General features: G+C 42.1%; 1 protein-coding gene across 1 annotated transcript in view; it reads right to left on the reverse strand.

Annotated features, from left to right (window-relative positions):
- LOC144602076 (immunoglobulin superfamily member 22-like) overlaps nt 1–14,711 on the reverse strand; it is a 47,082-nt gene that overhangs the window by 13,511 nt on the left and 18,860 nt on the right. Inside the window, exons 10-17 of the mRNA XM_078414769.1 lie at nt 10,093–10,377; nt 8,493–8,617; nt 5,585–5,726; nt 4,392–4,688; nt 3,760–4,062; nt 2,421–2,594; nt 1,333–1,461; nt 95–391 (exon numbers count right to left, since the gene is read on the reverse strand). Coding sequence (XP_078270895.1) covers nt 95–391; nt 1,333–1,461; nt 2,421–2,594; nt 3,760–4,062; nt 4,392–4,688; nt 5,585–5,726; nt 8,493–8,617; nt 10,093–10,377 — 1,752 coding nt within the window. The remainder of the gene's footprint in view (nt 1–94; nt 392–1,332; nt 1,462–2,420; nt 2,595–3,759; nt 4,063–4,391; nt 4,689–5,584; nt 5,727–8,492; nt 8,618–10,092; nt 10,378–14,711) is intronic.

The raw sequence follows: 14,711 nt of genomic DNA on the forward strand, positions 1-14,711 counted from the left end.
TATTCAAAACATTTTAATTTTGTTGCATGCAAATTTGAAATTATTGCTTATGCACCTCTAATAAGTTCTTGCAGATTTAAATAAATGGTATTACCTGGTGGTGGCAAGGCATATACGCCTTTGTTAAGCTCTGTAGATTCTCCCACACCTCCTTCATTCACAGCTCTGATTCTGAAGAAGTACTTGCCTCGCTCCTGCAGGCCTCCCACAGTGTAATTGGTGCTGGTAATGGGTATCTTACTGCACTTTGTCCATTCTTTAGCATCTTCAGGCCTAATTTCCAAGATATATCCCTGAGGCTCGTCGCCTGATTCTGGTTTAACCCAGGCCAGGGAAATGCTAGAATTGGTGGAATCTGTCACCTTAATATTCTTCACCTTTCCTGGGGCACCTGAGTATCAAAATCAAACTTATTATCTGTCGTTATTTTGGAATAATTCAACCTGAAAGCATACAATGTATTTTAAGGAACTATGTGGGCATAACCAATAACAATTCATAAAAACATTTTCAAGATTAATACTGTTCAGTTGCCCAGAGAAATCAGTTAATCTAGCAAACAACAAACATACACCTAACAATTATGATTGCTTTGAAGTATTAAATCATGGATGGCTGTGTGATGATAATCTGTAACTTGAGGGGGCCCAAAATCTGAATATTGTTTTCCAGCTGAACATCCACTGAGAAATTACTGCAAGACATTGGCCTAGCAAGGTACAAATTTATATTAGACCTGCCCTGCATGGCTATGAGGAAATTACTGCTTGTTATGAGGAAGACCCACATAATTATTGTATTTGATATCCCTGACATCAAAGTGCTGTTTGGATGCCTTCAGTAATGCTGAAGATCCATTGCCCAGTCAAGGTATATAAAAAGGTTCTCCGCCCTGAGCCAAGAGTCAACTTCAGCACTGATTTTCAATTTTTCACTGTACAATTTACTTTGTTTTAAACTATTTAATTGGTTTGTAACTAAGTTGGAGTTAGGTTAATTAAAATTTTATTCGAAGCAAGGGATTGCAACATGTGCTAACTGTGTTGGATTGGAATTATAAAAATAATTTTCGATGAATAATTCACAGAACATGGTTAAGTCCTCCAATGGAAATTTGAGAATTTGATTTTATTTTTAAAAATCGAGTGACTATTTGAGGAAATTGTTTGTACTGTTTGTCAAACATTACCGGTGAGGAGAGAAAGGAGTGGTTCAAAAATGATGTGTAAGCAAGGTGCGGAGATTGTTAATTTCAGACTGGCACTACTAGCAGAAGAGAAAGGAGCAGTTTTAAAAAGGCCGCATGAGGCAGGTAAGGATCTTGTTACTCACGGATAGGATCTTTAGCCACCACTGAGTTGGATGCAACGCTAGGCTGACCAATTCCTGCACGATTAATTGCTGTAACACGGAACTCATACTCCATATCTTCCAATAATCCATCAGCAGTAAACTTCGTGTCTGGATGAAAAAAATATATACATTTACCGAGAAGGATGTAAGATTGCTGTTTTCACAATTCTGACATTAAAGTGCGGCTCAGCTATTTTACCAGTACTGGAAATATAATATCCAGTCCAAGTATATACTTGGAATTTAGACCCTGAGCCAGGATTTTAACTTTAGCATAATCTTCCATTCTCACTGTGAAATTTGCTATGATTCAGACAATTTCGCTGAATTAAACATATTATTCAGTTAATTGAAAACACTATGCATAAAACCAATGAAATGAATTGTATGTAATGTAAATATACTTTTGGATTATTACTCCACAGACCTATTCAAATAATTCAGAGAAATCATTGGTTCCCAATCATGAATCATGAATAGGCAGATATTTGGTGATCATGAACAAAAAAGTCTGCTGTGACTCCCATGCATTGAGAAAACTATGATAATTTCATTCCATCCACGGTATTTGCCTGTCATTGGGCAACAGGTCTGTCGCGTTCCTTGGCTCCTCATCTCAATTTGTGCATCTAGTCAGCAGAGCACTATTTCAGCCAGAGAAACAAAGCTGCCTTTGGTATGGTAGAGAATGACATAGGGGTGTCAAGACAAAATGAAGGAGACCAGGGTCTTCAACAGGTAAATGAAGGAAGGGGAAGCAAGAAGCTTGAAGCTACATTTCATAACCACAACATCATGAGAAAAATGCACTGACACCATTGAGGGAGAGGAAATACCAGTCTATCCCATGTTATGTACCCAGAGTTTTTGGACTCTCACCCAAAAATAGGCAGAATCCTGAAGGGACATCTTTATTCAATATTTTTAATGTAATATTTTTGTTTCAAAAGTGATCTATGAGCTGAGCTATTCATTTGTCTACCAAAATTGACCAATTTTCTTCTCTGGCAAAGAGCAAATTTTCAACAATATTCCAAAATAAATGCATAAAGCAGTCAGAAATTAACCTTGAATTGGCTCCTTAGTGGCAGGAATCCAATGATTACTGCCTTTCTTCCTTCTTTCTACAATATACCCAAGCACTGGGGCACCTCCATCCTGCACTGGTGGTGTCCATGTAATGGTGATGGCATCCTTGGTAACATCCGTGACCTGGGGTTGCGATGCCATATCAGGTGACTCTGAGAATATAATGGAAAAACATTATTTTTTAATATATGTCACCTCTGTAGGTTTAACAAGGTAATGGTGTTACACAATTTTATGGTGAAAGGGGGACCTGAATGATAAAAACGGTCTCTAAAAATGACAAGGGAAAATTGAATTAAAATTTGTAGTAAGCAATAAACATTCGAATCCTCATTACTTTGAGGATGTTCCTCTAATTTTACCTCATCTTTTAAAAATTTTCTTTGATTGTATATTTAGCAATGCAACCTTTGCAACTAATATTTCACTTCATATGCTCTGAAATAGGCTACTTTTAGGCTTAGCAGAGCAAATATATGTTAAGTGAAGAGGAGGATGATTCTAATTTTATTTTCCATGTAAAATTCTGCCAGCTAATATTCAGCTGTTGTAGAAAAATATTAAAATGTGGTTAATCAGTTACGACCTTCCAAGCATATGCTGCTTTACTAGGGAAAAATCCTGAAGTTTAGGTGAATTTACATTTTTGTTTTAATATGCAAAAGAAAAGGAAATTGGGAAACATTTCTTCATACTACTGTTTCGATATCTATGGCTGCTCACACATTAGTGATATGTAGTATTTTGATACCAACATGTATCAAATATTTCCCAAGTGAAAATATCAGTGGACAATTAATTCAAACTGAAAAAATAATTTTGAATACTGCATCCCAGTGATATTTTCAAGTGTGATTAGTTCATGAGCAGAATAGCCATTTAATTAAACTTGAAGATTTCAATAGTTGTGTGGAATAAGATACTGATGGATAAATTCAGGCAATAGTTTCCCGGCTGGAATTTTGAAGATTTCATATGTGTAATTGTGTACCAAAATATTAGATACGTTAAGGAGAATGCAAAATTGATGAGAAATCAGAGGAATAGAATTGTTCCTAAAATCATGAACTGCATCAGGGATATGGATATGTAGAATTGTCAATATGTATTCAATGTTGGATTAAATTTAAATTCCCCCATGTGCCCTCGAGTAATAACAACAAATAATGGGATTTGGATTTTCTTAACACTTTCATACAGAGTAAAATTTGCCCCATTAGTTAAAAAATCCTAGTTTCATGCTTATTTTCATAATTTCAACTTCTACAATCTGTATTCCATTATTAATTGCAGATGGCAAACTAAATGTGTACTTACCAATTGGTTCACCAGCAAAGACCTCATCAGAATCTCGGGGATCACTCATTCCTTCAGAATTTACTGCTCGGATTCGGTACTGGTATGCCTTTCCTTCATCAACCTTATTCGTGGAGAAGTTTGTGGTGTTGCCATCAACCTCACCAACCTTGATCCATGATTTCTTTCCAACAAGTTTCCTTTCAATGATAAAGCTTGTCACTGGTTTGCCCCCATTATCACGTGGTGCCTTCCATTTCATTGAAATACATTTCCCAGTGTGTTCCAAGAATTCCACTGTTCCGTGAGGAGGTTTAGGTCTATCTGTATTAAATAAATGGGAAAGCAGGATGATTTTTAAGGCATTAAGAAAGAAATCTTAAGCACAACATATTGTTATGCTGTTGGAAGACTGCATACTTTTGTTTGTGAAGCTCAAATAGTTCCTATTTATTGTTTGTTTTTTCCAGGATCTCAGCATCCAAAATTGAGCCCAACAAGGAAGTGGTGAACAGTTTTATTGAAATAATGCAGTGTTTCTGGTGAAAGGATAACATGACTGTTGGGAAGGATGGCGGTATGTGTTGGTAAAAGAGAAAGAAAGAGAAAAAAAAGGTAATGACAGAAAATTACGTAGTGTTTCTTTGACTTACCAATGACATTTAGCTGCAGATTAGCTGAAGCAGAGCCACAATCACTCTTAAGTTTAAATGTGACAATTCCACTGTCCTCCCGTACACAATTGTTTAGTACTAATACAGACTGTGTAGGACTCTTCTCTATCTGTGTTCTATGATCTTCAAAAACCTCAATACCATCTTTGCTCCATGTAATTTTGGGAATAGGTTTCCCTTTAAAAGGAATCTTAATTGTTGCTGTATGTCCTGCTTTGACAGTGATTGGATCCTTGGCCAATGCTGCAAGTACATCAGCATCAATAATGGGTGGATCTGCAAAAAAGGAAAAGAACAAAGAAATATTTCAACTTCCAAAGCTGTAGTCTTATTACATCAAGAGATCATTGTGGAATACTAATCAACTATCTGACAGTGAGTTTTCTTCTTCTGGCTAAAATGGCAAGATATCTAAGCCATAATTTCATTCAACTTGTCGGTTTGAGTACAAGGAAAGAAATATAATTTATAAGGGAGCATTGGGCAGAAAGGGCTACCAATATGGAAATGGCTCTTTAAATTCAATTTTGGCCAATCAGTTTTCACAATGTTTTACAAAGGAAAAATGGATTTTGATAGACAGATTTTATATCAAATAATCCCCAGGCAAAGAACATTAAAATTTGCCTGCACATGTTCAACATTATTGGGTTTTTTTAAGCTGCATTTTATTGAAATAAGTGCATTCTAGCACTAATGTGCCCTCTTTTGTCTCCTTTTCTGTTCTGATGAACGGTCTCCAATCTGAAACATTGCAAAACAAGGAATTGCTGATGCTGGGATCTTGAGGAAAACACAAAAGGCTGGTGTAAGTCAGCGGGTCAGGTAGCATTTCTGGAGGACATGGACAGATTATATTTTGGGCTGGGTCCCTTCTGCAGACTGTTATAGATGGATACAGATGAAGAGATATTGATTGGCAGATGAACGGATAAAGGCATGAGATAAAAAAGTAGACAAAAGGATAAAATGATAAGGGGAGAAAAGGAGTAAAATCTAGGAAGGGATATAGGTGGAATGATCTAAGGGTGAGGGGAGGAGAAAGTAGTAGGATGGGGGAACATTGTCTCTGCTTCTCTTCCCATAGATGCGACCTGTCCTGTTGAGTGGTTCCAGCATTTTCTGTTTTAGTTCTAACTTTAATGGTTTGATTACCATTCAATATTCAATACCTGCAATTGAGAGTGTGGCCTCACTCTCTGCTCCTTTTGCTTTGAATGTGTACGTTCCTTCACTATCATTATCCACGTTATTTATAATCAATTTATGCACTGCTCCTTGCTTTACAACCTGTATGTTTTTTGTGTCTGTTACCTGAGCATAACAAAAACATATAATTAGGAACAGGATTTAACCTGCTGTTTTAAAAAATAATGAGAGAATGAGTTATACCGGAAAAAAACAATAAAGATCAGTTATGTGTACTAAAAGAACTGGAATAAAACAAAGATAGAAGACAAATATAGAAGGCATTCACCTACTTTATAAATTTACTTTCTTATATTTTTGTCATTTCTATAGTACAACCATGTATAGTGAAGAATGGCACGCTATATGAGTCAGGGTGTTGCAACTAGATTGAGGGGATTAAATTTCATAGGCATTAAATTAAAAAAAAGGTTATTTCACAAATATGACTGGCACCTTGAATGAGATTGGGCAGATGGGGGTCAGAAAATAAATAGATAGTTCAGTGGATTGATTGGAAATAAATTGTAGGAGATGGTTCAGCTGGGATCTTGGGGCAAGTTTCAAGAATATATCTTAGAGGGGAATGTTAAAGCGCCAGTAACATTGGTAGAGATTTCATACAGTTCTGAATGAAATGCAAAAAAGAAAATAAGATAAGCATGGGAAGAAACTACAAGCATAAGGGCAATATGAAACATTCTGGCCAGCCTCTATCTTCTTGCAACGTATTTGCGTGAATGTACATTTCTTCAATGTGACTGAATTTTTCCTGCAAATATAACGATCGGAATCCCTGTAGAAGTAATGAAATCTCTCTGAGTAATGTTGCATTTCTACCTGGAACCAGGGAAGTATGAAACAACTTACATTATAAATGCCTTTTATGAGAGTAGGATAATAATTCAGCATTCACATCTCAATAAAAAGACAACCAACTGCACCATCATGAGGACTTTAGCATTCTCCAAATTAATTGAATCTCAAGGACTAAGAACAAATAAATTGTTTCATTTACATAACTCACATCACCCGCAGCACAAAAACAACCATGACAATAGACCTAGATGCAAACATGTACCCATTTAATATTTATTCAAAGGCTTCATGAAGTATGTAAATGAATGCAAACACTTGATAACATAATAAATAAAAAAGAATACACAAGTGTATATTCCAGCATTAAAACAAAACGTACTTCTGGATGGGATTTAGTCAAAAGATATTATCGGCGAAATAGAGACGTTAGAAATTTGGAAGGCAAATAGTATGTTGGCATCTGTTGCAAAAGTAAGTAGAGTAAAAGAGAAAGTCTTTGTGATTGTACAACTTCATAGAAAAATGGGAGAAGATCTCACTGATAGTTATAGGGATCGACAACAAATAAATTGAGAGGCCTTTTCTCTTGGTTGGATAACCTGGGACTAAGAATAGTCTCAGAATAAAGGATCAGCTATTTTGGAAGCGCCGGAGACCCGGGTTCGATCCCGACTATGGGTGCTGTCTGTTTGGAGTTTGTACGTTCTCCCTGTAACCGCGTGGGTTTTCTCCGAGATCTTCGGTTTCCTTCCACATTCCAAAGACGTACAGGTATGTTAGGATAATTGGCTTGGAGTAAATGTAATCTAGTGTGTGTAGGATAGTGTTAATGTGCGGGGATCGCTGGTCAGTCGAACTCGGTGGGCCGAAGGGCCTGTTTCCGCGCTGTATCTCTAAACTAAACTAAACTAAACAGGCGTGAAATCTCAGTACAATCCACCCCCGTGGACTTTGGTGGTGAGCAATGGACTTTGGCCTCAAAGCATATCAATGGTTATGGGGATCATTGGAACCGACATCAAGGAGTCAAAGAACAGGCTCAAATGGTCTAAGCTCATATGGTCTAGGCTCTTATGGTCTAGTCCTGCTCCTTCTTTTTATGTTGCAATGACTTTTAACATTTGATATGCATTTAATACATTTCATTCTGGTTAAATTCCATCTTCAATTTGCTGAGCATGTGGCACAGGATGGGGTTCTACAACAAACAACGATGTGTTGGAATAAATGGGAGGATTAAGATGACAATCTTCACCCAATCACAGTATATTGCTATCATTCAACCACCATTAAAAAACAGCCAGCAGTGGTGCCGCGCCAACAGTCTGTCTGTCCTTTCCTCTTTTTGTTATTTTTAGTATGTGTTAAAAGTATGTTTTAGTGTTCCTTGGTTTGTTTTATGTGGGGGTGGGGGGGAATTGGGGGAAACTTTTTTTAATCTTTTACCATGACAGAGATGCGATTTATTTCTATATCGTATCTCTGTCCCCACTGCGGCCTAACATCATGGAGTTGGCGGCCTTTCCTGGAGACCGACACGGCGCTCCAAGCCGCAGGAGTCTGCAGAACTTTAACATTGCCGAGCTTGCTATCCCTTTGCCAGGGATCGAAGCTCCAACCGCGGGGCCTGTGGACTTTAACATCGTGAAGCCCGTGGTCTCTGGTAAGAAGAGGCCGATTTGGGAGCTCCATGCCGCGGAGAGAGTTTCAACCGCCCCAACGTGGAGTTTCGATCATCCCGGCACGAGGGCTTCGATCGTCTGTTGCGGGGGCTTTGATCACCCGACTGCGGATGGTTTGACTGCCCTGACCGCGGGAGAACAAAGAGGAAGCAGATTGAACTTTATTGCCTTCATCACAGTGAGGAATGTGGAATCCACTGTGGTGGATGTTTTTGTTAACTTTTATGTGATTGTGTGTCTTGTTGCTTTTCACTTTGGTAACTCATATTTCACTGTACCTTAATTGGTACATGTGACAATAAACTGACCTTAAAACCTTGAAACCTATATCTCTATTCCAAATCATTACTGAAAGTCATCATAATTACTTGCATTCTAATAAAAAACATACCTCTTTTCCATTCTTTAGCCACACTCCATCAACTTTCTCATCATTCAATACCACACAGAACTCTGCAGGCTGTCCTGACTGAGCATGAATATCGGTCATTCCACTCTTTACTGTGGCAAAACGATCTGAAAATGTTTGAAGATTAAACAAAGAGGAAGAAAGCAAGACTTGAGACAGTGCCTTTAATGACCCTTCAAAATATCCCAACGCACATTACTTCAAATGTAAAGTATGTTATGTATTGTAATGCAAGAAATGGAATAAACAATCTTCATATAGCAAAGATAGACACAAAAAGCTGGAGTAACTCAACGGGACAGGCAGCATCTCTGGAGAGAAGGAATGGGTGACGCTTCGGGTCGAGACCCTTCTTCATATAGCAAAGTTCGATAAACCCAGAAGTGCAGTCAGATAATTTACTTTTAAACTGATGACTGATTACAAACTTATAATCATGTATTTTCAATCCCTTGAGTGTACCTCCATACTCTCTTAATCAAAGAAATTAGGTGTTTCTGATTATGTACTCTTACACATTCCAATTTCATATATTAATCTCCCCCAAATCATACAAACCATATACTCCCAATTACGCACTCATAAACATATTTATTGTGCATCTACTGATGCAATCTTTCATATTCTCTTACTCCCTTTTAATTATACAGTTTAATGCTTGCCCAGCCACACATCCTAATATAAAGTACTCGTTTGGCATCCTGATTGTATATTCTTCCCTCAAATGTCTCATATTGCAACAACCAAGCCTATCTCAATCATAGTCTTCGTGACCATGCATTTTAACCCTGCCCCAATCCAATATGCAATCTTTTGAGTGCATATAATCACATTACCTGCTTCACATATCTTCTTCAGCTCACACCTGCTTACACGTGCATGAGCCTATATCTCATGCATTTACTTGTATATTGCTGCTGATTTGATAATTTTACTGCATATTTACTCTTCATTTTCTTCTTACCATAACAATGTATGTTATTACAACGATCCTTCCTTTGTCCCGCCCCCCTGACATCAGTCTGAAGAAGGGTCTCGATCTGAAATGTCACCCATTCCTTCTCTCCTGAGATGCTGCCTGACCTGCTGAGTTACTCCAGCATTTTGTGAATAAACACCTTCAATTTGTACCAGCATCTGCAGTTATTTTCTTATTATAACATATATAACAATGTACCTTATTGTCGCAAAAAAATCTATCAAATTCCAATTGATTTAATAATTGGGTTCATATGAAAAGGATTGTCATTGCAAAATTTTCATACCAAATAAGAATTCAAGCAATGGAAAATAGAGATTAAAATGATAAATTTAGAAAAAGAAAAACATGAGAGGGAATTTTTTTACTCAAAGAATAAACGAGTTACTAAATAAATTACAACAATTACATTGTGACATGTGACATAGACATGACATGAGAAATGATACACAAATGGAAACAATTTGATTCTTTTAAATAGATAATTAATTTGTAGAAAACAGGATTATGATGAAAATGTAGGTTGGTGAATTTAGTTTATTACAAAAGGCAGGCTTGTTGAGTATGACAACATTTTTCTTCCGTAAAATGTGTTCTCCTTACCTACAACATTCAATGTAGACGAACAGGTGTACTCTCGCACATCACTGTCTTGTGTCGCAACAACTGTGTATTCTCCAGCATCATCGAGCTCAGCATCATCAATAATCAATTCCACACGTCTTCCTTCCTGCATCATATTATACTTTGGGGATCGAGTAATAACCTTGCCATTCTTTAACCACTTGATTCGAACATTCTTGGAGCTCAGTTCACACTCCAAGCGAGCTTTACCTTTCTCCTTTACACATACATTTTTTAAGACATTTGGGAACTGAATAGGGAGCCCTGGGAAAGTAAAAGAAAATGAACTCTCAATAATAGTGTGGTCAATTCAAAGTTCTATCATGGCAAGAGCCCACCAGGTGAATAGAGGAAGTGTTACAAGGATGTTCTCAAAATCTCCTTGAAAAATGTGTTATCCCCACCGATTTCTGGGAATCCAAATCCCATTAAAATAGAGCAGCATTTGGGATGGCTTTTAGTACCTGGTGTTCGTTCATCAAGAACACACAGAAGCGAGTGTAACCAGTGAAAGTGTACATCACCTCTCAAACAACCCACTCATCTATCAAGCATCTCCTACCTCAATCTGTGGCATACTCAATGAATCTCATGTTGGCTTCATCAGCCGCTTCTGAGCTCACAGAATGGGAATGGAAACGTCATCCTCAACACTAAGTAACTCCCAAAGAAGTAGACAGTTTAACCTACAAACCTGCACATCTTTGGATATGTTCCCAGTGTGTGCAATGTAACCCAGAAAATCTTTTGAGTACTAGAATATTGAGCCACGTAATAGCACTTGTCTGGATCAGGACGATGGTAGCAGTACATTTTCTGAATGGTATAGACAACACACACACTTGATCTATGTGCACATCCAATTGTGCGACTGACTTCAAGGGATGCACTTTCTAAACTTACCAATGCTTCCCTTTCTATCAGAGGCACTATGTAGCAAACCAGTGAATGTTTTCGAGATACTCACATTTATTGAAGACACTGATTTTTGAAAAGCACCTGCAAGGCTTCTTTTAACCGACTCTCGGCTGTTTTCGGGGGTATGGGGAGAAGGCAGGAACGGGATACTGATTGTGAATGATCAACCATGATCACATTGAATGGCGGTGCTGGCTCGAAGGGCCGAATGGCCTACTCCTGCACCTATTGTCTATTGTCTCTCAGAGAGTCACAGCAGGAAGATTTTGGAAGTTATTCCATCATGTCAGTGAAGACAGATCCGATAATTTACAATGACCACCGTAGCGCCAGCGATGGCTGCCTTGCCAATGGCCTTGCCTCGCCAACAGTCCGTCTGTGCCTTTCATCTTTGTTCTTTTATAGCATGTGTTAAATGTATGTTTTAGTGTTCTTTAGATTGTTTTATGTGGGAGGTGGGGGGGGGGGGGGGTGGGGAGTTGGGGGAAACTTTTTAAAATCTCTTACCTCGACAGAGATGCAATTGTTTTCCATATTGAATCTCCATCTAACATCGAGGAGTTGGCGGCCTCTGTTGGAGACCAACTTCAGGAGCTCCAACCGTGGGAGCCTACGGACTTTAACATCGTGGAGCTCGTGGTCTCTGGTTAGAGACCGACTTCAGGAGCTCCAAGCTGCAGGAGCTTCAGCCGCCCCGACGCGGGAGCTTTGATCACCCCGGCCGCGGGGGCTTCGACCACCCCAACTGCGGATGGTTTGACTGCCCCGACCGCGGGAGAATAAGGAGGATTGCCTTCCATCACAGTGAGGAATATGGGGTATCCGCTGTGGTAGATGTTTATGTTAACTTTTATGTAGTTGTCTTGTTGCTTTTTTTTAGTTTGGCTCTATGGTAATTCGAGTTTCATTGTACTTTAATTAGTACATGTGACAATAAACTGACCTTTGAACCTTTGAACAAGTCAACCTAACTAATCTGTCATTATAGTCCAACACCTCCAGTGTCTATCAATGCTGTCACGTATGCTTTAGTCAACCCAAAACTGCATGGTTATGATTCTATACCATGAAGCTCTTGGAGATATCAAACAAATGGAACTCTCTTGGGAATCAGTATTGTGTAGGGACATAGGGATTGGCTGAGAGATCGAACCCTCGGATTGGCTAACGATGCCACGAGGTGGGCCAGCGCGGGAGAGACAAGTCAGTCTAGTGTAGTACTCCGTCTGATAAGGACGTATTCGTTGGTTGTCGATAGTTGTGAGTATTGCGTTTGTTACGGGGTTTTTGCCCATGCAAATAAACTTCGTCTTCAACACTCACCCGCTTCTGGACTCGCCACATTGGTGACCCTGACGTGATCGTTGATCACAAGAAGATGGAGGGAGCGAACAGTGAGCAGCCCAACACGAACGCCGTTCACCTGCCCCCGTTCTGGGCCCATTCTGGGTCCACCTGTGGTTTGTACAGGTGGAGTCCCAGCTCCACATCAAAAAATCGTGGAGGACCAGGAGAAGTTCCACCATCTGGTAAGCTGCCTACAGCCCGAGGTGGCCGCGTGGGTGGGACAGTACCTGACCAACCCCCCCTCAAAACGAGAAGTACGAGGGGCAAAAAAAGGCTCCTCCTGAGGGTTTGCGGCTTTAGCCAGAACCAGCGGGCTCTTAAGCTCCTACATCTACCGGATCTAGGGGATCGACTACCGTCCGCTTTAATGACTGAGATGCTTACCTTGATCGGCGACCACCAGCCGTGCATCATGTTCGAAGCGGCATTCCGGGAGAAGTTGCCCCGAGACGTCAGGTTAGTCTTGGCAGACGTCTCCTTCGCAGACCCGGTGGCATTCACGGAGAAGGTGGACGCCCTAGTGACGGAGGCCCCGGCGGGCGACGAGTCGATAAACCGGGTTTCCAGACCTAGGGGCGACCGGCCGCGCGGCCAAGATGACGGCGCATCGGCCGCCATTTTGCAGAAAGCCCGCCAAGACGGGACTGCCGCGTCCGCCATTTTGCAGCGGGCCCACGCAGCAGAGCCGCACAGGTGCGGCTGGTGTTTCTTCCACCAGCGGTGGGGCGGGGATGCCCGAAATTGCAGGGCCCCGTGCACCTTTTCGGGAAATGCCTCGGCCGATTGAACATAGAGGCAGTCTCGAACGGCCGCAATCGCCGCCTCTACGTCAATGATCGAGATACCGGCACTGTGTTCCTGGTCGATACGGGAGCGGTCGTTAGCATCGTGCCTCCCTACGGCCGTGAAGTTCGAGCAGGTAGGAAGGGTCCGCCCCTCATCGCGGTCAACGGCAGTCCCATCCGCAGCTACGGCAAGAGAGCCATGTCCCTGTCCTTCAGGCCGGCCACCTACCATTGGGAGTTCATCGTTGCCGACGTGGGCCCAAGACGGCTACGATTACTCCGTTTGGTTTATTCGAGTGGTTGCGCCTGCCGTTCGGTCTCAAAAACGCGGCTCAGGCATTCCAGCGTCTCATGGATCATGTGGGTCGGGGGTTGTCTTTTGTATTTATTTACCTCGATGACATCCTGATCGCTAGCCGTTCGGTCCCAGAGCAACCTGGTCCATCTTCGCACTGTGTTCCAAAGGCTGCAGGCCCATGGCCTCATCCTCCACCCGTCCAAATGCCAGTTTGGCCTGTCCTCGGTGGATTTCCTGGGCCACCGGGTCACACCGGCCGGTGCCACTCCATTGCCCACCAAGGTGGATGCTGTCCGCGCCTTTCCCCGCCCGACCACCATCAAGGGTTTGCAGGAGTTCGTGGGCATGGTGAATTTTTATCACCGGTTCGTGCCTGCGGCAGCTCGATCATGCGTCCCCTTTATCAATGCCTCGCGGGTAATCCCGCTGAGTTGGTCTGGACCACAGCTGCCGAGGCGGCCTTCGACGCGGTCAAGCAGGCCCTCGCCAACGCCACCATGCTCGTGCACCCCCGCTCCTCGGCCCCCACGGCCCTGACGGTGGACGCCTCAGCCGTGGCAGTGGGTGGGGTCTTAGAGCAGCAGGTCGATGGTCACTGGCAGCTTCTGGCATTCTTCAGCCGGCAGCTTACTCGGCCTGAGCTGAACTACAGTGCTTTCGACAGGGAGCTCCTGGCCCTTTATTTAGCTGTCCGTCATTTTCGCTATTTTTTGGGGGCCGTGTTTTTGTCGCCTATACGGATCACAAGCCCCTCACGTTTGCTTTTTCTAAGTTCTCGGATCCGTGGTCGGCCCGCCAGCAATGGCACCACACCCTCAATTCGGAGTTCACCACGGATGTCCGCCACATCGCGGGTAGGCTCAACGCCGTTGCTGACGCCCTGTCCCGCCCGGCCATTTCCTCTGTTGCGACGGTGGTCGATTTTCAGGAGCTAGCGGAGGCTCAGCGTCTGGAAGACGTTACCTCCGAGTACGCCTCCTCCGCCTCCGGGTTGCAATTAGCCCAGGTGTACTGCGGCCCCACAGGTACCACCCTTTGGTGTGACGTTTCCCTTTCACGCCCTCGACCGGTTGTGCCGACCGCCCTACGGCGTAAGGTTTTTGCGGCCATTCACGACCTGGCGCACCCGTCCATCAGGGCAACCTTGGCTATGGTGGCCGCCCGATTTGTCTGGCACGGCCTGCGGAAGCAGGTGGCCGCCTGGGCCCGCGCCTGTGTCCCGTGCCAGGCCTCCAAAGTCCACCGCCACG

The sequence above is a fragment of the Rhinoraja longicauda genome, chromosome 18 (assembly GCF_053455715.1).
Source record: "Rhinoraja longicauda isolate Sanriku21f chromosome 18, sRhiLon1.1, whole genome shotgun sequence".
NCBI classification, from domain to species: domain Eukaryota; kingdom Metazoa; phylum Chordata; class Chondrichthyes; order Rajiformes; family Arhynchobatidae; genus Rhinoraja; species Rhinoraja longicauda.